The sequence below is a fragment of the Passer montanus genome, unplaced genomic scaffold, assembly GCF_014805655.1.
Source record: "Passer montanus isolate IOZ18808 unplaced genomic scaffold, ASM1480565v1 scaffold32, whole genome shotgun sequence".
NCBI classification, from domain to species: Eukaryota; Metazoa; Chordata; class Aves; order Passeriformes; family Passeridae; genus Passer; species Passer montanus.
The window spans coordinates 9,397,518-9,424,788 of NW_024367930.1; the positions used below are offsets into that span (position 1 = coordinate 9,397,518).

At 43.6% G+C, this 27,271-nt stretch overlaps 1 protein-coding gene across 1 annotated transcript; it reads left to right on the plus strand.

Moving 5' to 3' along the window:
- The first annotated feature begins 1,226 nt into the window (after positions 1–1,226).
- Positions 1,227–27,271, plus strand: CDCP1 (CUB domain containing protein 1). Its single transcript, XM_039715235.1, has 9 exons — positions 1,227–1,413; positions 14,089–14,292; positions 15,603–15,959; positions 17,212–17,580; positions 19,797–20,024; positions 20,711–21,091; positions 21,413–21,778; positions 22,984–23,065; positions 24,245–27,271. The coding sequence occupies exons 1-9, from the start codon at positions 1,338–1,340 to the stop codon at positions 24,675–24,677; spliced, it is 2,496 nt and encodes an 831-aa protein (XP_039571169.1). The 5' UTR covers positions 1,227–1,337; the 3' UTR covers positions 24,678–27,271.

Sequence of the window (27,271 nt, forward strand, 5' to 3'; positions counted from 1 at the left end):
ATAAAAGAGGTGTAAAGATCTCCCTGGAGAGCCGAGTGTCCTCACTGCCAGCTGAAATCAGCAAGAGCAGAGTCGTCTCCAAAGCCAGCCTCAAATCTGTAACAGGCTGGGAATTTCTGATCTCATTAGGACTTCTCTCCTTCTTTCAACATGAATATTCTTGTGTACAATCCCATTCCCATACATTGCTATAATAGCCAGGTGCTGCTGTGGGCTAGTATAAATTCACAGCAAGAGTAGAGTCGTCTCCAAAGCTCAGCCTCAAGTCTGTAACAGGCTGGGAATTTCCAATCTCATTAGGACTTCTCTCCTTCTTTGAACATGAATATTCTTGTGTACAATCCCATTCCCATACATTGCTATAATAGCCAGGTGCTGCTGTGGGCTAGTATAAATCTGCTGGGGTTTTGTAATGATATTGCCAAAGAAACAAATGCTCCAAAGCAACTGCATGGGATTACTGGGAGATGAGCTGTCTGACGTTAGTAAGGTATTTAGTCACTGGGCAAACATCTACTCCCGACTATGTCACGGTGGTTTCTGCTCAGTTTTCCCTTGCAAAGTTCCCAGATATTTAACAAGCAGGATACAAACTGCTCTTCACTGGGAGGAACCTGCTTCTGTCTGAAACGGGGCACTTCCAAACACAGAATGGATTGGATTGGAAGGGACCTTTAAAGGCCATCAAGTCCAAACCCCTTGCAAAGAGCAGTGACATCTTCAAATAGATCAGTTTGCTCCGAGCCTTGTCCTGCCTGTCTGTGAATGCTCCCAGGGATGGGGCATCCACCTCTTCTCTGGGCAACCTCTGCCCAGTGGTTCACCACTGTCAGCACAAAACATTTCTTCCTAATATCTAGGCAGAATCTGCCAAAGTGGTTTAAAATCATTACCCCTCGTCTGGGAAAAAAAAGTCTGGCCCCAACTTTAAGCTCCCTTTAAGCACTGAAGCTCAGAGATGCTCAGAAGGCAAGGGGCCCTTTACGCGGTAACACCTCCGAGGGGGAGAGGGCAACTCGGTGACCGACAACACAAACCCCTTTCAGTAGGTGTAAATGCTGCTGGGAATGGGCAGGGAAAAGCGTTTAGGGCAGGAATAACACCTCCCTGCCAAGGTCCCGCACCTCCGGCACCCCGCCAAGCCGGCTCCACCCCGCCGCGCCGGGGCCGGGCCGGAGCAGCGCCCGGGCGGGGTCGAGCCGGCCGGAGGAAGAGGAGGGATTTCACCTGCCCAGCCCGGCCCGCCCCTCCAGGTGCGAGGTGGAGCAGGAAGCGGCGGCGGCGGCGCCGGAGGGGACCCGCGCCCGCCCGCCTCGGCGCCGGGCCCATGAGGGGAGATGGCGGCGGGCCGAGCGCTGGCCGCGCTCCTGGCCGCGCTCCTGGCCGCCTCGGCACAGCTGCTCCCGCGGGAAGGTAGGGACAGGGACAGGGATAGGGGCAGGGATGGGCCGGCTCCCGCCACCCTCGGCTCCGTTCCCCGCACCCCGGCTCCCCATCAGCCCCAGCCGGGGCTCGGCTGCCGTCCCCTCCCCGCCGCCCCTCAGGGCTGCCCGGGCCGGCGGGACCCGCCCGGTGCGCGGCTGAGCCCGGGCTCGCTTTAGGTGGCGGCACCGCAGGCGAGAGACCGGTGACTCTGCCTTCATCTCCGTGTGCTGCTGCTGATTTAATAGCTATTAGTTATTGAAATGGGGCGGGGGTGGTGGGGTGGAATCGCGTCCGTAATGTTTGTGCGGTGGGACATTTCAGTTTCAGCACTTTTTTTGTTCTTTGAAAATGCTAACAAGAAAACTTACTTGGTCTTTACATCCTTGCTTGCTGGAGTATTGATTATGCAAGTAACTTCACAAAGTCCTTTCCCCTGGACCCCAGAGGGGCAGCTGAACTCTCTGTAAAGGGCAGAAGCTCCTTGGTCTGTGTTTTGTGTGGGATCGTGCCCGGGTTTTCAGCAGAGAATGGTATTATTTATGTAGAACAACCGGTAAACCACGGATGCAGGGAAGTGGAAAGGTTTATATGCCCAGCCGAGTCAGATGGTTTAATGTTCGCCACCAGCTCTGCATCTTTTGAAATTCCTGGATGCTTGTTGAAATCCCATGTATCTAACCCTGTGTGCGACCCTAAAAGAATTCCAGTTATGAACACAGTTCACAGGGACAGTGTGTGGTGTTTTCCTCAATATCCAAAGCTACTTGATTGCAAAAAATGCCCATCCTCAAGTCTAAACAGTGTGGTTAACTGCTATCTGTAGTCCTTTTAAAGGCTCTTGAAGTGTGAGTCCTTATGTACAAAATAACTGGTGAGTTATTTGAAGTGACTGTAAATTACCTAAAGAGTCTGATGTGAAATTTGTGCCTTTTAAATATTTCTGTTGCCTTTAACAGCACTGGTTCTGGTGAAGTGGAGCTCAGGCCATTATTATCATGAACAATACATGCAAAATGTTTCCTTTGAAATTGGGCAGCCATGAGGGTTAAGTTTCAAGCTGTGCAGTCTTTTAAATAAAATATTTGCATTTAGTGTATTGCCTTCGAGTTGGGTGAATAACAGCAATTTGCCTCTCTAAGCCTCTTCAAAGGAAAAAGAAAATAAATGCTGTTTAATAATTGTGCTTTGTTTTCAGGGTAAACAAATATTTAAAACCTTAGATGGCTCAGCACTAGAAGCAGTGGAAGCAGACTGTCCAAGGATTTTAATTTAATCTAGAGGAATGTAGGAGAAAGAGCTCCCCAACCTCTTTGGCCTTGCTCTTTGGCAAATCCTGAAGTGGCTCTTTAAAGCAAAGTTAGTGACAGAGAAGTCACAGAAAATGCCACTGATAGGCCCAGTGGTTTGTTGCCACTGATGGTGGTCCCTCTTCCTTCCTCCTTCCATCCCTTCCTTTCCAACCACAGGCTTCCCCCGCTGGTCTGTCTCCAAGCACCACCACCACTCCCGTGTGCCAGATCCTCTGTCACCCTCTCAGACTCTCAATGTGGTGCCTTCCTCCTCTTTGAGAAGCTCCAGTCCCCCAAAAAAGAGGTGGCTCAGTCTCAGCTACCGTGGCAGCATGGGTTGGCAGACTGAAGGTTGGGATGGTGCCGAGTGGGACATGAGGCAGAGGGGATTGGTGCCTTCCCAGGTTTGTTGGCACGTGAGACCTCGTGTGTCCTTCCTTCCGGTGGGAACTGCTGTTGTTATTGCACAACCAAAACTACTGGAACATTTCCCTGAGCAAAGGTTTGTCCCGAAAGCCCAAGACAGCTCAGGTTAAGATTTTCCTCTGCACGCCTGTGTAGTTTGTAATTTTTAAAGAGTTCTTGTTGCTCTGGTGCTGACGTTGGTACTGGCTCTGCTGTTGCTGTGCTTTGGCTGCTTCCCTTTCCTTGGTTGCAGCTTCCTCCCTTTCAGCAAGGCCAGGTTTAGGCTGGGTGTGCACGTGGGGTGTGTATGAGGCACGTGTGGCTCCTCCTGGGGAGTGGTGATGCTCTGGTGGGATGGCTTCAGATTTTGGTGTGCCTGTGTCTAAAGCTCTCTTCTTATCCTTGGTGGAGTTCTTTCTCCTGTCACCCCCCTGCTCCACCCTTTCCCAGCAAGTACAGTATTACAGCAGTGTTCCTGTAGGAAGGTGTAGGTGGAGCGTGGCTGGTCACATGGTCCTCGCAGGAGCTTGTGGGTTTTCTTGAGGTGCAGCTTTATGTGTAAAGTAAATTATCAAATGAAAGATTGGCTCTAACTTATAGCTGGAAAACTACAGAAAGAAGTATTTGGTGTGCTGGCTGTGCCCAGACGTGGGAGTGTGAACGGAGTATTGCATATCTGACCTTTGAAAATGTATTTTCCAACTAAAAATGAGTTTCTTTGAGGCACTAATAATGAAGTTAATCAGGCTTCTGTGCTGTCTATGAAACATAAACGTTTCAGGTTTAAAGTATCGTTATGAATGTGATAAAATCTACATATGTATTCTGGGCTTTGTCTTTAAAATGTCATTGTTATAATGAGTGAATTTAGAGATAGTGCCATGTTGGTTCTTGCTCTACCCTCCAGTTATCTTTTTCTTGGCAACTGACTGATTTGAGTCACACATCAGTCTTAACATGTAAAGCTGCTTCATTTAATAAAATAAAAACCCCCGAGCTGTTAGCAGGGTCATTCTGCTGCTCTGACAGAATATAAATGATGGCCGTGTTTGTTCTCCTCTGAAAGTCGGTGGAAACTGGATTATTTCCATTCTGAATCACCATTTGTTCATTCGATTGAGACCTCTCCTTTTAAGACTACAACCAACGTACATGTGTTGTAACTTTTTTTTTTTTTTTGCTTGCCTCATGCCATTGTCAGTCTGGAGTGCTAACTTTTTATTCTCTAGAAACTAATGTGTTTATACTAAGTTATTTATAGTTTGTCTCAGTTCTGGTACTACTACCTTAAATTCTCTGCCAGAAAATACCCCTTTTTTTTTTTTAATTCCTCTTTTCACAATTCCAGAACTTTATGTATTTGAAATATTGGTTTTTAAGAGGTGAGCCTTGTCTGTTTGTGTTTTTCATTCATCTATAAGTCTGAAGCAATGTAGAGGTGATGGGAAGGCTTGAGTGAGTGTGTGAGGTGGTGGGAATGTGAAAATTTTGAAGGATTGATACACTGAGCTGAATTTATTGTCCGTAGCAGCACAAATAACCCCACTGAGTGTCCCCCACTAGAGATCCTCAGTAAGGTTGTTGTCTGGGATTGGTACACTGAGCTGAATTTATTGTCCATAGCAGCACAAATAACCACCAGTTTGAGTGTCCCCCACTAGAGATCCTCAGTAAGGTTGTTGTCTCTAGAGCTGTGTGAATGAAGTTCCTCCCAGAGCTCTGTTCTTGTTCCTGGGCTTACTCATACTCAAAAGTGGAAGTGCCAATAAATAGCAACCACTTGGCTACAAAGTGGCCCACGAGAGAAGAAACGGGATGTGGTGAGCCAGCTGCTGAGCCTGGCTCCTTAGGTGGCTTGTGTCTTTTTTGCCTGGGGTTGTGATTTGATGTGGTGGCTCATCTGCCGAAAATAATTAGGGGAAAACATGCTGAAAAGGATTATTTCTTGGCACTGATTCAAGGCAAAGGGCTAGTGAAGGAAGAAGCAAGGTGAGGGGATTGGAGGCTGATGAATCTCATGTCCCGAGGGCCACCATGGACCCGTGGCGTGGAGGAAGTTATTTGTTAGCTAGAAAGTTGTCCTCCTCTCATTTTTATTACAATTCTGTGTGTTGTCCTGCTATACTGCAATGAGAGTTTCTAGACAGAAATCCGGGCTTGCTGTATGAAATAAAGCAAGAACCTTTCCCCTGCCTGATATCTGATATCATTTGGGTCAATTGTGCTCAGGCTTGTTAATTGCTTATATGAATTATCTTATCTACAAATAAGGTTGGAATAGAAAAAAAAAGTAGGAGAAAACTACTGAAGAATAATCTGACTTCTTGGAATTCTTCACAAATAAATGTTGCCAGGGTTCAGTTTATTAATATAGCCTTTATCACTTAGCCTAATTGATATTGATACCGGCATATGTTAAATGAAAAGCTTTGTGATCCACAACTGCCAAACCCTCAGTCTTAGGCAGAGGCTGAACAACTTTGCACTTAGGGCATTCCAGAAATATTTCAAATTGGAAATAGTGTGAGGAACCATCCTATGCTGAGAGCAAAGTCAGGATACTTTTGGCTTTACCTGTGTTGACTAAAGCTGTGGGTGACAGGGGCATGGCATATTTGCAGATTAGTGTAGATGATGGCTGAATAGCTCCTTTCACCAGTTTTTCTGTATGGATCCCCATTCTCATTTGCTTTTTTTTGTAATTGCTGATGGCAAAACACGACCTTCTTCAGGTCCTGGGCAGAAGAGCAGTGAGTGTGTGTGGAGTTGTACCCCTTCGTGTTGTGGCCGGGGTGGGATCAGTGGTGGTGCTGGGTTATTCCTGGGGCTATGGGAGAAGCTGGGTGCTGCTCACCACTGCCATGAGTGGAATGTGCCTCTGAGCTAAGCTGGCCAGTAGTTCTCTTACAGCAGCAAAGTCCTCCTGCTCTCTTCTGGGTGCTCCCTGGAGCCCTCTGGATGTTTTCTGGACTTGGTGTCCTTGAAGAGCTCCTAGAAAGACTCAGCTGCAGCAAAGCATGTATTAGCTAGAGGATATGCAGAGAATCATCTTGGATGCGAGTTTGGATCTAAAAGAGCTCTTTTGTTAGACTACTCTTGTAACCTTCTGTTAAGATATTTTTTAAAATCTGCACCTTTAATAATTTCTGTGATTTATAAATCTTTGCCTGACTGGGGGAAAAACTAAAGATACCATTTAACAAGCACTTCCAGCAGTTTTTGGGACAGCATCCAACTCACTGGTGCTGCTCAGGTGTCTCTGTCAAACCTCGGCTCTGGAGAGGACAACACACCCACTGCAGCAGGGGTTGGCTTCTTGGAACCAAACCATTAACCAGCTCCTGAAGAGCAGCTGCTGACTTTTAGTGCTCTCTTAGTAGGATTCAGCCAGTAGGGCCAAGTCACCATCCCTTGATTCGTAAACTTCTCAAATATCTTGCAGATGTTACCATACAGTTTCTTCTTGCTTCACATCTGCTTGTGCCACCAGGGTGTGAAGGAAGACGTGGGCTGGGCTGTGCTTAGTACATTGTTGGCTGCTGGCCTTCACAGCCAGAGCACAGCAACATCTTGAGTTTCTGTATTGGCTGGTGACAGAGGTGAGGGTTTGCTGCCTGGTGCTGAGCCTGCCTGGTGTGGGTATTATTGATGGGACTTCCAGGAAGACCTTCAGCTCGAGGGTTTGCTGCCTGGTGTGGGTATTATTGATGGGACTTCCAGGAAGACCTTCAGCTGAAGAATTATGCCATAGTGTCTGTAGATTTGCATTTCAATGTGTTAGTAAGATCTAGTCTGCCTGTGCGTGCCCAGTCTGCCATTGCTGTGGAAAAAGTGATTTTTTTAAAAAAATCTATCTCCTGTACCAGGGTAAAATCTCTACTTTGCTGTTCTGTTGGACACCTTTTAACAACCATCCCCAAGAGTGCGATGGGCAGCCTGCTTTGAGCTGTGCCTTTTGGTTTCTTGGGGAACAAAATGAGTGTGGTTACTTGATATCGGATCAAACTTTTATTTTGGGAGGTAGGATAATGCTGGCATTTTGGAGTTGGTCCTGGATTTTCTGAGTCCCTGGCTGTGAGACAGAGGGGAGAGCAAGCTTTGAGGAGTGGAAAGAGATTATTTGGAGTTCCTCAGAAGAGAGAGACTAAGAGCTGACAGCAGGATGTTTGGTGTGGGAGGGATCCCTGATTGCGAAATGTGCTTTTACACCTTTGTTAACCAGAGCCAAGTCTGAAGAGCTGCTCAGACATGCTCGGAGGTGTTGTCCTCTTGCTGGCTTAAATCAAGGTAGGGATAAAAAACTATGCAAGCAAACACCCCTTTGATCAAGGGAGGCTCCTTCAGGGACCTGTGGGGTGTCAATGTTTCTCCAGCCAGTGTGACATTTTCTCAAGCTGTGCAGACCCAGGTGTGGAACATTTTATACATTGTATGCTGGTGGTCAGCTCATAGGCAGGGATTGCTGAGCACTCCATCTCACCTCTACAGAAGCAACAACACTTCATATCTGTAAAATAATAATTTTACAGCTGAGAGTCAACAGTGTCTCTTTCCCACTTGTGGTGAAAAAAAGCTTCTTTAAAAAAATCTATTGTATGAGTTATATGAGTGTCTTAATTATCTTCAGAAAGGTTCTAGAGAAAGCTGTGTAAGTACAGAAATATATTGTTGTTGGGGTTTTTCTTCAGTTATTTTAAATCTGAAGGTACTTTATTCCTGTTAGACATTACAAATTAATGAATTAACAACTTTTGAGTAAGCAGCCTTGTTGGCCTGGGGTGCTGACAGATGTTCTCTGGTGAACCATGCTGGAATGGCTTGTAACATCACTATGCCAGAAGTGTCTGCCCTTCCTCCCTGATGAGGAGTAAAATATGAACCTCTCACCTGCTTTGCATCCCCATCCTGGCTATCAGTTCAAACAATCAGTGATGATTAGGGTGCTGTTCTGTGCTGGCTGAGAAATGGGTATTCTCCCCCAGGAGCCCTCTCCTGAGGTGTGGTTGGCATGGCATAATAGCAGTTGGCAGCATCTATCTCGAAGAGTTTACAAGCTTTGCCAGATTTTATCACTGTGATTTTCTGGGTGATTCTCTGAAAGTAATCCTTTCACAAAATATGGACCTCATATCCCAGACGATTGTGGTGGTGGAAGACAGGTCCAAATACGAGGAGATAATCTTGTAATGTAGGGAGTAGTTTGCATTTAAATGAAGAAGGGTTGGCTGTAGTTTGTGGTGGTGATCTCTTTTGCTGTGCACAGCATTGTTCAGGAGGTGAGAGGAGTCCAAACAGTGTGTGTGTCCCTGACTAACTTTGCTAAGGGCTTGAAGACTGTGAAGGCAGTCACCTTATTGGATTACATTGCAGGTGAGACTGGAGGAGTGGATGATGCTTGGGTGCTGCAGTTGAACTGGAGTTGCATTCAAATTGTCAAAGATGTTAGTAAGACGGGTGCAAAACAACTGAGTTGGCAAAGCAGGGAGATGTTTACTCTTTCAAATATTCCTTTATGTGCTTTTGGCCAATTTGAGTGAACTGTGCAGTGAGTTGTGATGCAATTCTCAATTCACTAGTGTGAATTCAGTGTGGTGGTGAGGTGATGCACCAGCACACCGAGTTACTGTGTTATACCTCTTGCTTCCCACCCTCTTGCCATGACTCTTGCAGCAGATTATGTGTTGTGGAATAACCACAGCAGGCTCTGAGTGTGCCTGCAGGTCAGCATCCCTGCAGGGGCTCGGAAAAGGCAGTGAGCCTCCAGAGAGCCTGCCAGGCTGTAGTGGCAAACAGCATCCCTGTGCTATCCTTGTCCCAGGCTGGTGGCACACCCTGCAGGGAATGAGCCTGTTCTCTGGAGAGGCATGTTGGTTGTGTGGGTTCAGATCCCCCTGGGGCAGAACAGGGGTTTGGATTTCATAATCAGAGCAAGTTGCTGCTACTCGTCTTGTGCAGCAGCCCGGCTCCTCCAGCTCATGAATGGTGGCTGAGTCAGCCCCATCCAGCTGGGTTTCGGGAAAAATGGCTGTCATGGAACAAGCCCGTGATTTAACCGGAGTGGGCAAACCAACAGTTTTTGTGCATAATTCCGGGATAAATTAACATCTGGGATTTCGTTGGAGGTTTTGTCTTCTTGGTCTGACTGGGGCTTTTTTGATTGTTTTAATCCAGCCAGTCAAGTCGTGTGGAACAATCCATGGATCCTTATGGGTAAATGACTGCAATAAAATGCAGCTGTCAAGCCAAAACTAGTTGGACTCTGTTCTAGCTCCTGCTTTGTGTAGCAAGGCACTTTACAAAGCCATAAAAATTGCTGTTCTGCCAAGTCCTTTGCTCATGTATATGTACACACGCTCCATGTCAGTGCTACTGCCCTGACTATTTGCCAGCTGTCTTCTACATTGCACTCCCTCTTGTACAGGAAAAATGCTCTTTTGACATTTATATATACATGTTAAAATTACTATGAGCTTGTCAGATGCAAACACAGTAAATAAATTTAGGCTCCACTCTCTGGAGTGATTGAACTTGTTTTACACTACGCAGTTTGCTTCTAACCCCAGTGGAAGAGCTCTGAGCACTAACCTAAAACTTTGGAAATATCATCGTGTTAAGAAAAAGCTGTTTATGCAGAGAGGGGCATTACTCTAGTAATAAAAGGGTGCTGTGGTGAGAAAATTCTCATGAAGGCCCATTCTGAAATGAAGATGAGCAGTAGAAAAATCCAGTTGTGGAAGGGAGGGTGTAGATTGAGATTAGGGAAGTTGATGAAATATCCAAGGGAGGCTGGAAAACTAATTGCTTAGAGGAAAAAAGAATAGGGTGAGATCAGCTGTCTGCATCAGCTGTGAACCAGCTCAGGACTGCAGGCTTTACCTCTAGCATCTTCTAGCTGAACAATTCCATTGTTGTATAGACAGAGACGAGATCCAGCTTGGCAATGCTTCCTCATGTTGGTTTGGATATCCTGTGTGTCATCCCTGTGCAGCAGCAATAAGGCATGGAAATTGCTTCTTTTCAAGAAATGTGTCCAGTTACTGGTAATCCTAATAAAAAGGCATGCAGGGGGAGTCACAGACAAAGACATATTAGTGTGACTCATGAGGAGACTCACTCGTGTTTATAAAAACTCTCCAATGAAGCTGCTCTTTAGGTAGTCCCTCTGTTATGCAGCTCATGTGTGGCTGTAGTTCGGGGAGTTTTTAAAGCTCTCCAATGAAGCTGCTCTTTAAGTAGGTCCCTCTGTTATGCAGCTCATGTGTGGCTGTAGTTCGGGGAGTTTTAGCCATTTCTTCATTTATTTTTAATGACTTTGGAGTCACTGCTTATACTTCCTGCATGATTCTTTTATTCTACTTTTTCTATTGGATTTGATAGTCTAATGCAGTTCAGCACATCCCTAGCAGCTGGCTGCTGTTGGCATTGCAGCACCACCCTCTTATTTCTTGGCCAAAATTATTATCTGTGGATTTTCTTCTGTGCAAGCTGTTTATTTATGCACAGAAGGTGCTTGTTCTTATGTGGGCTTCTAGCAGGCAACTTTGCTGGCCTGATTTGGTATAGATCTGCATCCTTCTTGCCTGCTGCTGCAATGCTATATATATATTGATCATTGGAAACACTTCTGTGATTTTGGGCAGGTTCTATTTAGGAAAGCTGAGGAATGGGATAAATCTATGCAGGAAAATGATATTGACCTGACAAATATTTGGTATTCTTGCACAGAGATCAAATGAAGAATGATTATATGGTCATGAAGTCAGCAAGATGAGCAGAAAGAAGGGGAAAAAAGCCCAGGCAGCTAAATTTGGGTGTTTCAGGGGCTGGGGAAGGGGATACTTTGTTTTGACCCTTGTAGGACCTTTTGCTTATTTCCAAGTGTTGAAAATTTCTGTTCTTTGGTTTCAGCTCAGGGTGTGTATTTGTTTTGATTTAAAACTAGTCACGTGCTTAAGGCTATGCTTAAACCTAATCCTCATGACTAAAAATTAGAGCCATGTGCCAGCATGAGGTAGAGGAGGGCTGGCTGTTAGTGGTCCTGGTCTCTGTCCTGCCAGGTTGGCTGTATGGCTGTGCTGTCCCAGGGATGGGGAAAGGAACAGGGATAACTGTTTGACCAGAGAGTTAGAAACAGACTTTTCAGTAATACTTATGAACTTACAAGGGGAGTATGACAAGTACCTTGTGCAAGAAAAAAATGTTTTTTGTCCATAGTTATTAATTATTTGGGTTTATGTTATTAACACGTTATATCTGGATGACTTAAGTGTCGGAAAAGTTATGAACATCATGGTCAAAGGTGTTTTGTGCACTAAGTGTAGTAAAATGAAACCCCAAGAGAACCCAAAAAGACCCCAGTGGTATAAAAAATAGAACTCTGGGCTAGGTTGGAAGCAGTAGTTTCGCTTTCTTTTCTGGAGGCTGCTTCCTCCTGAAGAATGAGGAAGAGCTGCATTGATTGCTTGCTTGGCTTTACTGTCTTCCCCACCCCATGGACATTGCCCCTGCAATTGTCCCCTGTGTGCTTGGAAGGTCATTGTACAGGCAGTTCCCAGGCTACACCATCATCTTTTTTATTTCCTCAGGAAAATCCATATTGAAAACCTCTTTTCTAAGGCACAAACACAGATGTAAAGCGTGCCAGCCATTGGAAGAGGCAGGAGAATGCAGTGTGGGCTCTCAGATCAGAGAACTGTTCTGTCACTTAAATGCTGTAGGAAAGTTACTCAGTGACCAGGTACTCGCTAATGGTATTAGAGGGCTGGTAAACTTGTGGTTAAAAATACATGCTGCAATTTGTCAATCCTCATGGTGTTTGGGATTTTCATTTAAAACCTTTGATCCTGGAGGCAGATAGGTAAAGCAGTTTCAAGGACTTAAGTCTTTTGACTGCAAGATTGTGTAGAAAAGCTAGAAAGGCTGCAAAAAAGCTCAATGCCAGCAAAACTCAGATAAACACATGATGGGCTCTGTCTCTGAGTGCTCTGTTCTGCCCTACTCCCCCTAGCAGTGGGGTTTTTGATGCCCGGTGTTGCCAAAGCTGGAGCCTCAATGTTTCCAGGGGCAGGGACCAATCATGCTGACTGCTCAGTCCCTGGGGCTTTTGCAAAGCCTTGCAGTGAAAGTCAGGCCCTGCAAAACCGTGAGATTCCTGTAAAAATTAGGAGGTTTTTAAACCTCTCTTCAATAGAACAGATGGTTTTTGTGTGAAATTGAGTCACTAATGCAATAAGCTGCTTTCAGCAGCTGTGATGACTGGAGCTTTGAGCTGGGTATGTTTGCTGAGGGTCTCTGGTGTGCTCGTGTGCCATTAGAAGGCTCTGCTGATCAAGGGTTCCCATGGTGTGTCCAGCCCCCCTCCCCACAACCCCACCGGGTGAGCCCCTGCATGTCTGGGCTCTGATCAGCATCCTTATCACCCCTGCACCAGCAGCAGCTGGTGTGGACCAGACTGGTGCTCCAGGGATGCTGAGCAGTTGGACAGAGCCTGGAGCATCCTGCAGATGTGTGTGAGCCAGCTGTTCTCCTACACCTTCCTGACATGCTGCCTGGTAATTGGAATGGCTTCAGGGGCTCCCTCAGGGCGCTGCTCTGCTGGGCTTGCCAGCACAAATCTTTTTTTCATTGAGGTTAATGAGAAAGAGGATTCCCAACCTGGCACATGGGCAGAGCTTTGTCATGCAGCCCTGTGTGATGTCCCACTCAAGGCAGATATGTTTTTGAACCAAACTTGGGGTACCTTTATTTTTAGATCTCCTACTATTTTTTTTATATGCATGATTTTTTTCTCATATTCACTAAAAGCTCAAGTACCACATACTGCATACAGTGAGATTCTATCTTCCAAACACCAAAATAGGGAATGGAGAACAATGAAAACAAGCAGCAGAAAACTTACCTTCTGTCCTGTTCTCAGATATTCACCTGGGGCTGGGGTATGGTTGACTTTACTGCAAACTTGACTTATTTCAACCAGGGCTGGCCTCATTATGTGCTAAGCATCCAACTGAATTAATAACAGTCATCTTGAATGTCCAGTCAGCACTCTCTGGTGTCTTATATTGTGTGTATATTTTTAGAAGACAGCCAGGTTTGAGTAATTTTTTTATAAACTGCTACCCATAAAATAAAAGATTATTCAACAAGCAGTTTATTCAGTGGCTCCAGTATTTCCTGTGAGAGCTGCTCCTGCATCTGGCAGTACTTGAGGATGGGTTGAAGTCTGTGAAGTATTTCCCAAAAGCTGTGAATCAATGATGGTCGTGGCAGAGATGGAGAGGAAGTGTCCAAGCACCCACACTCTGCTTCAGGCCACAAATGCCTTCTGTGCTGGTGAGGGACACTGCACAGACATCCTGTACCTTCAGGGAATGAGTTGTGAAGGGTGGGGAGGGTGGGAGAGGGCCATGACTGCGCCTGAAAGTATCTGTTGGTATGTGCTTTTGGTATTGCTGGAATACCTCATCTGGCCTGCAGTAGTTGCTGAGGTATACCCACAAATTCATCTGTTACCATTGTCTGTGATTAAAGTTGAAGTTGTTTTTTTGTTTGGCTGCTGAATAAACTTCCTGAATTGAGTCGTGACTTGATGGGTGCCTTCAGAAATGAAGCAGGCTGTGTGATAACAAACTGAAAACAAAAATCAGGAGAACAACAATTTGAAAGGAATAGCTGAGCTACTTTTTAATTGTGAAATAAATGACACTGGTGAGGGTAAATTGGAGCAGAACTGATTGTGCACAAATTCCTGTATACCTCTCTTGGGCACGTGCAGCAAGCGTATTTTTATGTTGTCTCTACTGGAAGAGAGGAGGCATTTCCCATTGCTAAAACACCAGAGGCTTTTGAGAAGTGGATGCTAATATTCCTTCAGACACTGTGGGATCTGCGGGGCTGTGTGGAGAGCTTGGTGTTGCTCATATGTGCTAGTAACAAAACACCTCTGTTCTATGTATTTTTTCTTTCTTAGCTTCCTTTACAATCTCTCTTCATAAAGAGGACAACACCACAGTTACGATTAAACTGAAACCTGTTCTTCCACTGAGCTGTCGAATCCGCATGAAAAATGTCTTCATGTCGGAACTCAAGATAAAGCCTGGGGACAATGTGACTTTTACCTTCACCTGTAGTACTCCCGAGAAGTATTTCATCGCAGAAATTCAGAAAAATATTGGTAAGATATAGATTTTTGATTTTTTCCCCAGTGGTAATTTTCCTCCAGTAAAACCACATGTTTTTTTTCCTGCTGCTGTATTAAGGTATCTGCCATAATCTTAGGTAAGAAGAAATCTTTGAGCACTGATAAATAACCTTGAATGACTACTACAACTATGCAAGCTGAAGAAGTATGTATTGCAGCTGGCAGAATTAATGGTGACTTGGCTGTGTTGGAAACAGCCAGAATGCGGTTTGCTGCATTAATTCCTTACTGCTTTTCCTTTTCCCACAATTTATAAACACATCAAAGAATCTTTTTTGCTCCTTACAAAAGCCTCTGAACATTTATAACACAATATATTATGTATTTGATGAACAGCTTGGGTTTGTCTATAAGGACAACACAAACATTGAAGACCTGCACATGTTTCTTTATTTTTAATGAATGTTATTGAAGTCAAGAAACTGTAAATTCAGAAGTGTAACTAAAGCTTCTTCTGCTTTGAATGTTATCCCTGGTGTATGTACTCTTCAATGGCATGAACACGTGCTACTTCTCAACTAGATCCCAAACTTCATTGGGTATTCAGTCTTTGGTAACATCTTCATTATTTTTGGGGTGGTGTTCAAGAATAATACTCTTCATATTTTGTAATTTTATTCATATGATTCATGCAGATAGTATCACTGTATCTCATGTATTTGCAAGACACACTTGTGATATTTCTTCTTTTAAGTCAAAGCCTAGACACAGATTAAAGTTACTTATTTTGAGTGTCAATCAATTGTTTGGATTTTTCAGATAAAAGTTTTCTGGGTTCCCCCCAGAATCCTGCAGTGGCAGTTGTTGTTGTTCATCCAGGCACCAAGGGAACAAAAATACAGTTCATGGCAAGCATTTAAACATTGAAAGATTAATTATTTGCCAGGAACTCTCTGGGGCACACGGGATAAAATGAATTCTCTAGATCTGTGATTTCCAGCTCTCTTGACGCTGCATTTGTCCCTTTTGCCCATTCAGACTCTGCCCTATTCACTAAATACCTTCTAAATTCTTCAGCAAACAAGGCAGAATACTAGGGACAATGAATCCCTCCTATTAGTCAGCCTGACTAAAGCAGGTTTATCCTGTCTGTTCTATGGGCTGGGAGTCCTGTTTGGAGACAGCCTGTTACCATGTTACAGGAGTGTCTTTTAGGGCACGTAGAGGAAAAAATCAGTGCGACCTAAAAATTGTGATAATAGGAAGGAAGGGGAAGTATCAAACTTCCCATTTAATGGAATGCTTTCCAGAGTGTATCACAGCTCTTCTCTCTCTGCATTTAGACTGTGTGTCAGGCCCGTGTCCCTTTGGAGATGTTCATCTTTACCCACCGGGGCTACCTCGCCTTAACAGGACTTACATCTGGGACGTGAAGGCAAGTACAAAAGCTGGACTTGAACTAAAATTTTCTACCTCCTGGCTAAGACAGATTGAAGCAGGAGAGACGTGCCCAGACTCCGTTAGCTACAACATCAACAGCTGTATTGATAAGGCCACGGTGAACATTGGCACTTTCTGCAGGAATGGCTCCGTGTCTCGCATCAAGCTGCTGGGAGGAGTTGTCATGTCCCTGCACCTCCCGTGGCACTTGCCTCTCACCACCTCAGGCTTCAACATAGCCAACAGGGCTTCCATAAAACGTGAGTACGGAGTAGTGCAGCTGCCTCCTGCAGATTGCAGCAGAATCCATTTCAACCTTTCTTCACAGCTCTTTCCAGTTTTGGTGCTGCTATCCCTAACTCCCTTTCACTTCATCTTTTCTGGAAACTATTGTTGTATGATTTTTAGTTTAGTTAGATGGTGTTCTTCTGAAGTCAAAGCATTTGATGTACATTAATAATTTTAAATTTCCTAAGACTTAAACATACCTTCTTTCTTGTTTTTGTGCATTCAGCTAGGTGAGACTAGGTAATATAATTAAAATGAGCCAGAGAGTTTTTCACTGGTTGCAGTGTGTAGTTGGGCTTGTTTATTTTTTAAAAAGTTTCTTTAACTTCTGGAGCTTCAAACCAATATGTTTGAGGAGAGGAGTGTGGGAAAAGATGAAGCAGTGCCTGGAAGGCACAGGAGGCCGCATAAATACATTTATCTGTTTCAACCTGCACAGTAACATAAACTGTTGTGTAATAATCTTCCTAAAATACCTGGAATATTATACAGCAATCAGTGGGTTACTTTGTGATCTCATGACAAATCTAGCTCTATACTTGAATTCTAGTGTTGTTGCTATCAAAGAAACCTGGTCCAGGTGCAAGCTTCTAGAACATGAGTGTTTTGTAATTCCTGGCACTCCTCACGCTTGCACACCATCACTGGAGTCCTAGAGTGGGACCATAATCTCTATGTACCCAATTTCACACTGCCAAGAGTCATCCAAGGATAAAGTGTCTTACGCAGCCTGCACAGTTCACATTTGTGTTTTAATATGCCTATTTGAGGCTCTTTGCTGGTGTGCTTTTGTTCAGTTTAGGAGGTTTTTGTAAAGGGAGCTACATGCTGCTATAAAAGCTTGCATCTTTTGTTTCCCAAAACCCAGTGAAGCAGAATCAGTTATCAGGTTGTGTGTTTGCTCTTGCAAATCCAAATGTAGAAGTAGGAATTAGGGTCTTGCCTTTGCCAGTAATAAAGGCTGGTCTGTCCATATGCTTGAAAGGTTAACCTGCTAAACTGCAAATGCAGTATTAATACATTCCTTACCTTTTCTGTAATTGAAGACATAAGAATCAACTCAAATATATTAGTCTGAGCATTTTGTAATAACCTAACCTGTAGCTGGAGTGGGTGATCTCACTGTCAAAATAAAAAGACTCTGCTTCTTAGGTGCTAGATATGCCAGTGTGTCTTCAGTAACTGGAACTTGTTTTATATCTTGGGATTCCCTCCCTGTTTCAGGGTTATGCATCATTGAATCCATTTTGAAGGGGGAGTCTTCAATCACCCTGATGTCCCCAAACTACCCACTGGGCTTTCCAGAAGATGAGCTCATGACGTGGCAGTTTGTGATTCCTCCCAATATGAGAGCAAGCGTGTTCTTCCTCAACTACAGCCTCTCCAACTGCGAAAGGAAGGAGGAGAGGGTGGAGTACTACATCCCCGGCTCCCCCAGCAACCCGGAGGTGTTCAAGCTGAGCGACAGCCAGCCTGCCAATATGGCTGGCAGTTTCAACATGTCCCTGCAGGGCTGTGATCAGGATGCCCAGAACCCAGGCATTCTTCGCCTGCTCTTCCGAGTCGTCGTTCAGCACCCGCAGGTTGATGAGAGTAAGTACCTGCCTGCCTCTTTTGTTGCTTTGGCTTACAGATGTCTGGCCTGAGCACCACAAGGGAGATAAATACTCTTTTTTAGTTTTTTTCCTTGAACTTTGTCCCTGTATACGTTTAAGGAGATTGCCAAGCAATGCTGTGGCCTGTTTCATTGCCCAGGGTACCACTGGCCACCCGTTACATCAAGGTGAGCAGTGATTCTGAAATGTGCAATTTGCAATGGAGTATTTAGTGCTGCAGTATTTTTTTACACCATAACTTCTAAATGGAGACTCCTTTCAGTTTCCAGCACCTGAATCATGTAATTGAAAAATGCCTTTAACAGTTTTGCTTTCAGACACGAGACTCAGTATTTTAAAAATCATTCTTTAAAGCGTGAACCCAGTTTTTTGTTCCCTGTGTGAGCACTTGCACCTAACAAGGTGAAACCCACTGTCATGGTAGGTAGCAAGATCTGTGGTATTAACTGGTGAATTGAGAGATGTAAAATTGTCTCTGTATTGCTAATGGCATCAATATCCATCTTCCCTTCCTTTCTTCCTTTACGTTTTAATTTTGCTTCCTAGAGGAGGTTGAACATCAAAAAGTGTGGAGAAGTCACATTAAACACAAAAGTTGTCAGTAAGCTATTCCACTAATAATATCCCCTACATATTTGGATGTTCTTTACATTTCTTTCTCTATATTGAGAAAACATTTTTTGTTGTTTTCTAGCCCTAAATTCAGATTGGTTTAGTACAATGACTTGTAATACCAGAGCATTTCTCTAAAAACAGAAATAAAACGCCTGTGTAGGTAATGAGCCATGGAGTTAGTGACTTAGCCTCTGACTCTGCAGCTCTGACCTCAGTTCAAGGTGAAGGTTAATAATCAAGGTGCACTCACTGCAGAAGAGCAGGTGGAAGAAAGTCAGCACTTGACTGCCACTGTGTCAGGAGCTACTTAGAGGCTGTCTAGGTAATTTTAGAGAGAATAAGGTTTGAATGACTTGTGCCCTGAAGTCACATATCCAGAAAGGATCTGTAGCATCTCACAATTACAATTCTTTGTCTGTCTAGCCAGGCTCTGTTTATGAACAGCAAATCCTCACAGAATTGCTGTTAACAAAATTGCGTTTGCTTACATTTATTGTGTGAGCATCTTGGAAGCTAGACAGAATGAAAACATTATATTCTGTTAATCAGCTTTATCTCCCTTCTTCTTTCAAAAGCAAAAAGAATTTTAATATATTTATGGCCAGTAGACAAGACAATAATCACGTAAAAAATTAAAAACAGGTTGTCATTCCGTGAATGAAATGCAAGTAATAAACCATTTGGATTTAAGAGACAACAGTAGTTTCTCTAGGGATTTTATAGGATTTCATGATTGATTTTGTAGTTATATAAGTTCCATCAAAGATTCAAATTCAGCCCTCAGGTTGCCATCTGCAACATTGCTCTTATTAAAAATGTATTGCTATCTGCATATTCTCAAAGCTTCCCAAACATTTGGGTATTCCACAGCTGTCTGTGGTTCTTGTCATCAAATAAGAAGAAAATATGGCTCTTGCCAGTCACAATAACTTCTTGATCTAATTCATCCTGTGTTTAGCTGCTGCAGGAAAAAACATTCTGAAAAATGATAACTTGCAGTAGGAGTCCTAGTTATGTGCTTGGTTGTGCCAGTGACTTGGATAATTCCATTTGACCACTTGCCTTTTTGTCTGCCTGATTTCCCACACAGGAGAAAGCTATTTTATTCACCTTTTGTGTATGACTTTGAGATCTGTAGCTAAAGCTAAAACCAGAAAATGAAGATTAGTAATAGAATATGTGTGTATATAGGTACACTATTTTCCCCCCTGTCCTTTGTAGAATCATTGAATGGTTTAGATTGGAAAGAGCCTTAAAGATCATCCAGTTCCAAACTGCCCTGCCATGGGCAGGGACACTTCCACTGGGCCGGCTTGCTTTTTTTAACATCAAAGAGAGGTGCCTTAGTAACAGCACCAGGATGTTGCCTGGATCCAAAATCTATCTTTCCACATGACAGTCAATCTTTATGAGCTACACTTGCATTTTTTTTCCTCTTTCCTTCTATTTTCTCCTTCCAGATGTTCCAAGTATTTGCTGTAACAGCTGCTTATATAATGGGGTGAGAAGAGGTGAAGGAAGTTCTGCTTCACACTGTGCTTCTTGGCTGTAATTGCTCTGGGGTGTTTTTTGTTGCAGATGTCACCTATTTGGTCGACCTGAGCAAGGAGAGGAACATGACTGTGACAATACACTTGGAAGGGTGGCTCAGCCACATCCCTCTCATGTCTGAACCTGTGTGCCTGATCTGCAAGGATCCTCGCACCTGCGACCGCGTCTTGACTTTAACCTCTGGTGCCGTCTACAGGATCTCCTTTCTGTGCAAGGACTTGTCCCGGCTGAGGATCACGGCTGAAAAAGTCATAGGTACTACAAAAGTGCCTTAATGCTGTTTCTTAGGGAGTGCTTTTGCTTGTTTTTCCCCAAGGGTCAGCCAAACTTGATCCCTTGCTTTGGCTTTAAATGGAGTGAGGTTGGAAACCAGGCTTGGCCAGCTGGGAGATGGGTACAATGAACCTGGAGGTGACCTTGTTCAGTACATCATTCTGCCTTTAAGAATAGAAACTGCATAGCTATTCCTAGAAGAGAAGAGATAGAAGTCACCTAAGTCACTGCAAATTATGGAAACAGAGCCAGAGACCCATAAATCTGCCCATGAAAATGCAGGACCAAGGTTGCCATCAGGAGTGCATCTTGTTCTGCATGCATGTCCCCTTGATGTAGGATTTCCCCAAATGCTTTCAACTACAGGTAGAAAAGAGATTTGAAGTATCCGTGCCTTGATTTGTCTGCAGCAGTGCCCCAGTCTGCAGGTATATCTTGAGTGAGGGCCTTTGAATGTGTTTCTGTTTCTTTGGTGTCCTGCACCTATAAAGAAAGCTCTTTAAATACAGTCAATACACATTTGGATAAAGGTTATTAAGAGAGGATATTTTCTTAGGTGGATGCTTATCTGGGTCTGTAATGCAAACCTGACAGTACTCTGTGTGTGCCCCAGGTATTTCCTCTGCAAGAAATACCCAGCCCTTGGGATTTTGTGTTTGTTTTTGCAGGCTGTATGGATATTCGTTGGTGTCAGAAGAAGATCTATTCCCTTTCAGTGCCCAAGGCTATTACCCGATTGCCAATTCGACTACATAAGTTTATTTGGAGGCTCTTGGCCACTGATATGATCAACATAGAAATTATGTCTCCGTCCTTGAAACTTCAGCAACACGTCTCAGAGCAGAGGTGCAACATGAGCTACAGTTACAACATTGTTAGTGCCACCCCGGAGACAGAGCTGAATGTTGGTGTGTTCTGTCCCGGTGGATCTATTGAAAAGATTCAGATGAGGAATAATATCACCATATCCTTAAAAACATTTGGTAAAGGATTCATCAATGAGTCAATCCCTCAGGATCTGAAAATGTCTTTCGTGCCACATATTAAAGGTAAGGTAGTAGATTTTGTACTACTTTGTTGTACAGTGATAGCTCTCTCAATAGGCTCATTAAAGCACATAGAGATAAACAGAAATTAGGAGTTCAATCTTTAGCAATGGCTCTAGGACTAAACTCTAGAATCAGTCTTTATCTGAACCAGTGACGTGGTTTATTTTGGAAAGAGAGAAGGAGCTTTGTATTCCAGGTAGTGGATAATTGATTGTGGCAAATTCTGCAGGTGTGTCTGTGTTTATTGTGATAACACTGATGTGGGAAAAGACAATAATTATCAAACCTAAGTTTTCTTTTCTTCTTTCCCTTTTGCTACAGATGAGTGCATATTCACTGTGAGTCCAGATCCAAAAGCTAAAGTTTACTTGCAGACTCCCAACTGGCCTTACGGCTTACCTCCCTATGTTTCCATATCCTGGTTGATCGCTGTGCCCAGCAAGCAGACTGCCCGCCTCGGGTTCTCCAAGGACCGCATGGGCATTGCCTGTGAGACGGGCCGTGCCTACGTCAACATCAAGGAAGAGACTCTGGGAGCAGAGGAGATCGTGCGCCGCGAGGACGAGCTCCTGCCCCAGCCCCGAAACATGCTCCACAACTTCTGGGTGAACGTCTCCAACTGCAGACCCGTGGATAAGACGCAGCTGACCTTGCAGTTCTGGGTGACTTTGGCTGACAAGCAGATAGGTGAGTGCTCTAAGCTTGTGGTGGTTTGTTTTCTGCTTGTTTCCTTGCTTTCCCTTGAGGTAACAGCAATGGATGTAGGCAGTTTGTGAGATTCCTGCCTTTGGAAAAGTCTGTCCCTCAAAAACTTCAAGGGTTTCAGCTGGGTATTTCTAGGAGCGGGGGAGGAAGGAGGGGTTTGAATGTGGTATGGTTTTTTGGGGGGCAGGAAGTGTATTTCTGGGTTTTCTTTCGTTGACACAAGAAATGGCAAGGATCAAGGTAGTAAGACTAGATTTCATTAAAAAAATTAATTTAGCATTTTTAATTGGAGATAACAGACAGAATATATAATAAGATGAAGTGATGTTTTTCCCTTCCAGGGTCACAGACCTAGTGAACAACTTGGGATTTGATTATGCAAACTTATTCATACAAGTAATCCTCACTTCATGTTAGCAGTTCAATTAGTCTCAGTGTTCACATGAGCAAGAAATCCTCTCTAGGACAGGTCTGACCATTTAGTGGAGATTGGGCCCTGACTGCTAGCAGCAAATTCTGTTGTTCTCTTTCATCTCCCTGAAACATAAACTGTTTTTTAAAAAAAAAAAAAAAGAGAGGGCATTTTTACGGTAGGCTTTACTTATGTAAATTTGCTTCACATTTGCACTTTCTAATTTTTCTTTTTTTTTTTTTTTCAATCTGTGCTGCTTTTGAAACTTGCAGCATTTTTCTTTGCTCATGCATGGACTTCCCTAATTAATTTCATGACTCCTAGAAAACCCCAGGTCAACACAACCTGTATATTTCAGAGGAAAGGATGGTTTTGAGGGGAATCTGTGGAAATACCACTATTTCTTCTTTTGACTCCTTCTCTGTTTCTTTCTGTGCTTTCATCTCTTCCTTGCCTATTCAGCGAGAGATGTGTGAGATGCTGTGGGTAAGTTTAGCAGTGCATGAGCTGTATCACAAACTCTTGGAGGTGGGTGGGTTGGTTGGGCTTTTTGGTTGTCCTCCACTGCCAGCAGCAGGAGTTTGTTGTTGCTTGGCCTCCAGTCTCTTGGAAATGGCTTGTGTTGCCCTGTGGCAAGCACAGCTTAGGATCTCCTGCTGTGCCAGCAGCTGCTGTACTTAGAAGCTCTTAATGGGGTTCAAACCCAGACAGATTTTAGGAGAAAGCTGGGTGTTCCTTCTTTTTCCCAGTGTCCTTGTTCCTTGTCTGTTTGCAGACCTCGGAATCATACTTGCTGTGGTGGCTGGGGCTGGAGTTCTCACAGTGATTGGACTGACTGTCTGCTGTGTTAAGAAGAAGTAAGTTCATAATTCAGCAGGTATAACTGCAGTTCAAGAGGGCATTTTGGGAGAGCTGCTGGGCCCTCTCTTTTATGTGTTGATATCCTTTGAACCAGGGTCTAAAGCATGAGGATGGCACAGTGGAAGTAGTGTTGACCCCAGGAATGCTTCTTTACTCTAAATTGACTAACTTCAAGAACAGAGCAGCATTCCTGCAATCACATTACTTCAACCTGCAGAGCACTACTTGCCTTGGCCTCAAGTGCAGGCTTTTGGGTGTAGTGTGAGTCAGGTGTTGCTTGGACCTCCTCAGCAGTCCCTGCAACATGAAATCCCAATGAATGTGGCTGTTGCACGCATGACTCCACTCAAGTCTTTGTTCAAACAAGCTGTGAACTCATGCAGATGAACTAAGAGTTTTCTTTCATCCACACAGCCTCCAGCAACTCCTGGAGTTTGCACATCAAGTGGGAGCAATTTTCTGTGAGATGAGCCCTTGGGGAGAGAAGTGGGTTGTGCAAAACTTACCTGCATGGCATTACTCATACGAGCAGAGTCTGAAGTCATTGATAGCCTGGGCTTTCTGATACATGTATGCTCAGTGCTGTCAAAGTGGTTGGGTCCTGATGCTGTAGAGCTGGAATGAATTTATGCAATATGGTGACTAGTGCAGTTAGGAGCACATTTTCCTGCAGGAAAGACTTCACAAATACAGTCTTAAAAGTCTTCTGTTCAGCCTTTGTTCTTTCCAATTTAGGGGGCAGTCAGTCAGGAGAGCATAATTAAGAAAAATTCATTTGACTTTCATTTTGACCCAGTATCTTGTCTTCAGTAACACAGCCTTGTTTTTGTGAGGATCTAATGGTCTCTGGGTCTTACTAATGCCAGTGGATGTTGTGGGGCTTGGTACAAGTGCACAGCCAGAACCCCAGTGCTTGGGAGACCATTGGAGTTAATCTTGCAGGGTCAGCAGAGCAGCAGTGGGTAACCAAATAGCATGAAGTAGTTTTCTGCTCTGTTAAAAAAACAATGTCTAGGCTCAATAATTATTTCTCCAAAAATTGCAAAAAGCTTTTAATTCAGGTAGGCTGCCTGATGCTGTGTAGTTGGGATGAGTGAATAAAAGCTGTTGTTACTGAGTTCCAACACTCCAGACGTATTGTTTTTGACCTGTTAACAACTTCATCTCTGTAACAGGAAGAAGAAAACCCAGAATCCCATGGTGGGAGTGTACAATGATAACGTGAATACCCAGATGCCTGGAAAAAAGGGCTTATTCAGAAAAGAGAGGCAAAACAATGAGTCTCATGTCTATGCAGTTATTGATGATGCTGTGGTCTATGGACACTTGCTGAAGGAGTCCAATGGCTCAGTCTCTCCAGAAGTCGATGTCTACCGGCCTTTTGATGGACCCGTTGGTAGCTTGCCACCTTCTCCACCTCCATTCTCCTTCAGAAAAGACAATAAACGCTCTTCTAACACCGAGGAGGAGCCTCTGCCCCTGGCAGACACAGACCAAGACACTTACACGTTTGCTCATCAGAAGTCGGGGCAGTCAGAGGACAATGGAGATGCAAATAAAAAGGATAAGGGAGATACAAGCGTGCCCTTGCTGGAAAATAAGGAATGAGATGGTTTAGTGGAGTAATTTCATGCCAGGTATAGCAGTTTCCTGTGGAAACACAGGTGTAAGGACAGTGGCCTAGGAGAAAAACATACTGAAGAGGAGTGTTATTTTTAACTAAGTTTTTATCTTGTTTTGTTTCATGTATGTGTTTTCAGTTGTTTTTTGTCCTTTTTTTTTAATTTCAGCTGTTGATAGCTTTCAGTTTTAAAGTGAACACCTAGCAAACTCAATACCAGTCAGGACTCTCCAAGACTGGTTGTGAAACAGGTGCCAAAGGTGCGCTTCTGCTTTTTATTATATTGGCATCAGGAAAGTTAATTCCTAACCACCAGCTTAAAACTGGCCACTGGTAGTGGGGGGAGTGTTCTGTCCTCCTCTCACAAGCCATTATTTGTCTGAATGTGGGTTGTGACTCCTAGCAGATGCAGACTGCATCACTGTATCAGGGCAGCTCCAGGTTGCACACATCCAGGCAATCTGCCAATATCTGACCAAAGATGGGACACCATCCTTTCCATCACTTGCAGCTTGAAAATCCATCAGATTTAACATGCCAGTGGCTGGGTGAGTGTAGTGAAAGACCATGTATGCTGCCTGGAAGAGCTCTGTGCCTGTAAATCAGTGTGATCACTTGAGCTTGGGCTCTTCTCTTTCAGAAAATAAGTTATGGGCTTTCTCTTAAGTTTCAGCTGATGTTGTTATACTTGGATTCCACCATGTGAGCTTACACCAAAGACTCTTTTATTTGCTCTTTGACAAAAATAATTTCAAAAATTAAACCAATTTGTGGTTCTGTTCAGGTGCCTGTGACATTCACATTTTACTAATACCTTGCACTTTTGGTTGAAGTGAGAGTAAGGATTCAATAAAGAAATAATGATGTGGTCATTCAGGTGTTTACCAGTGCTTTTCACTTCACCTGTTACTAAGGTTTAAAATACAGGGTAAAGAAAATTGTTTACAGCACCTCGTGTCTCTAAATTGCAAAGAATGAATCCACAAGAAAAGCCTAGATATTTTAATTTTTTGTTGTTGTATCAGTCTGAATTTATTTAGCAACCATGTTGTTATGATGATGGGGACAATTTTTGACTTCTGGCAGAACTTGCACTTCAGTTGTCCAGCTGTCCCTGAAAGGTATCTCTTGAAATCAGATCTCATTTTAAGTGCTGTAGTTAGCATGCCGCTCAGTTTCTGTGCCTTTGCCAACATGAGGGCCAGATTCCTTTGTGCCAATGAAGTTGCCTTTTACATACAAACATCTGCCTTGTCCAGGTGTGCAGTTTGCTGAGGGTGTTTGTAATTTTGTGTGCAGCACTAGACTCGACAACGGGAGAATTTCTCTCCAAAATCCTTGCCATGACTGTTTCTGGCCTAGTGATACACGGAGGTGACATGAAGCTTTTAGATAAGTGTTGCATGCAATGATGGTAAACATTATAATATTTAAAATTAAAATGCCTTTATTAGAAACCTTGCTGTTTACATTAAGTAAAAAGGTGGATTTCTTCCTGTGTTAACTATGCTGGCATTGCTGATTGGCTATCTGGTCAAGTGTGTGTATTTAACAGTGTGTTACTACTGCTTGGACCTCTACACAATTCAGTGTAATGTCATACCTGACACAGTTTTCTGTAGCATATATCAAAACACGTGCCAGCTAAAAGTGCCTTTAATTGTTCCAGGTATCTTCCTGCTCATTTTTATCACTTTCAGTACAGAAATGTGTATCCCTAGATCTCTGGCTACTCACTGGGATCATATATTTCAAAGTGTAGTGAATAATTTTGATGTCATTTGAAAACTTAAAAAGATTTCTGCAATACTGGTATCACCTTTTCTCAGGTAACTGAATTGCCAAAAACTATTTTATCAAAGTAGTCCAGTTGTGTATTTGTCTGATCAATGTTCCCCACTTCTGTTTTATTGAATAGTCTGTAAAAGAAATCCAAGGCTTTCTCATTCCTCTAGCTCAACTTCTTCAATTCCTTAGATGAAATTTTTAGTTCATGTTCCTTGTAACCAACAAGAAGAAAACATAATGGAGGTTGGGCTTTTGTTCACAGCCTCTTGATCCTTGAGAATATGATTCTTGTTGACTGATACTTTTATGTGTTCTAACTCTGCTTTTCATGTGACACTATAAACCTTAGTTTACAGATGTCCCCAGTCTAAGGTTGACCTTCACTACGCTTATTTGGTGTGTTTAAAGAAAGAGCTCAGACACAGATTTCAGTTTGTTTTACATTAAGAGAAAGTTGTGACTCTAATATTTTTTTTATTAAATAAATAAATAATAATGCTACTGCCAGCTGGAGTAACTAATGTATCTCCTTTTTGTGTGTGAGTGTGTGTGAACTCAGGCTGAAGTATTTTGATGCCTGCCTGTTGGTAGCTGTGCCATCACGGTGGACAATGGAAAGGGGTTTCTAGGGAACTTGGTTTCCTGGGATAATAAACTGCCTTCTGTGCATGTCCTTATTCTTGCATAGCCAGTGATACGCTGTTAATCGCTGCTTTTAAAGGCATGTGTTCAGATCACTGAGGAGAAAGGTTGTAAAATATTTGTAGATTTCATATAAAAATAAACAGTTCAG

Excerpts from the sequence above, each read along its gene's own strand:
- CDCP1 (XM_039715235.1), top strand. The coding sequence starts at position 1,338 with ATGGCGGCGGGCCGAGCGCTGGCCGCGCTCCTGGCCGCGCTCCTGGCC. Across the intron at positions 21,779-22,983 it reads TTTGGCTGACAAGCAGATAG|ACCTCGGAATCATACTTGCT; the intron begins GTGAGTGCTCTA and ends GTCTGTTTGCAG. Across the intron at positions 23,066-24,244 it reads GTCTGCTGTGTTAAGAAGAA|GAAGAAGAAAACCCAGAATC; the intron begins GTAAGTTCATAA and ends TCTCTGTAACAG.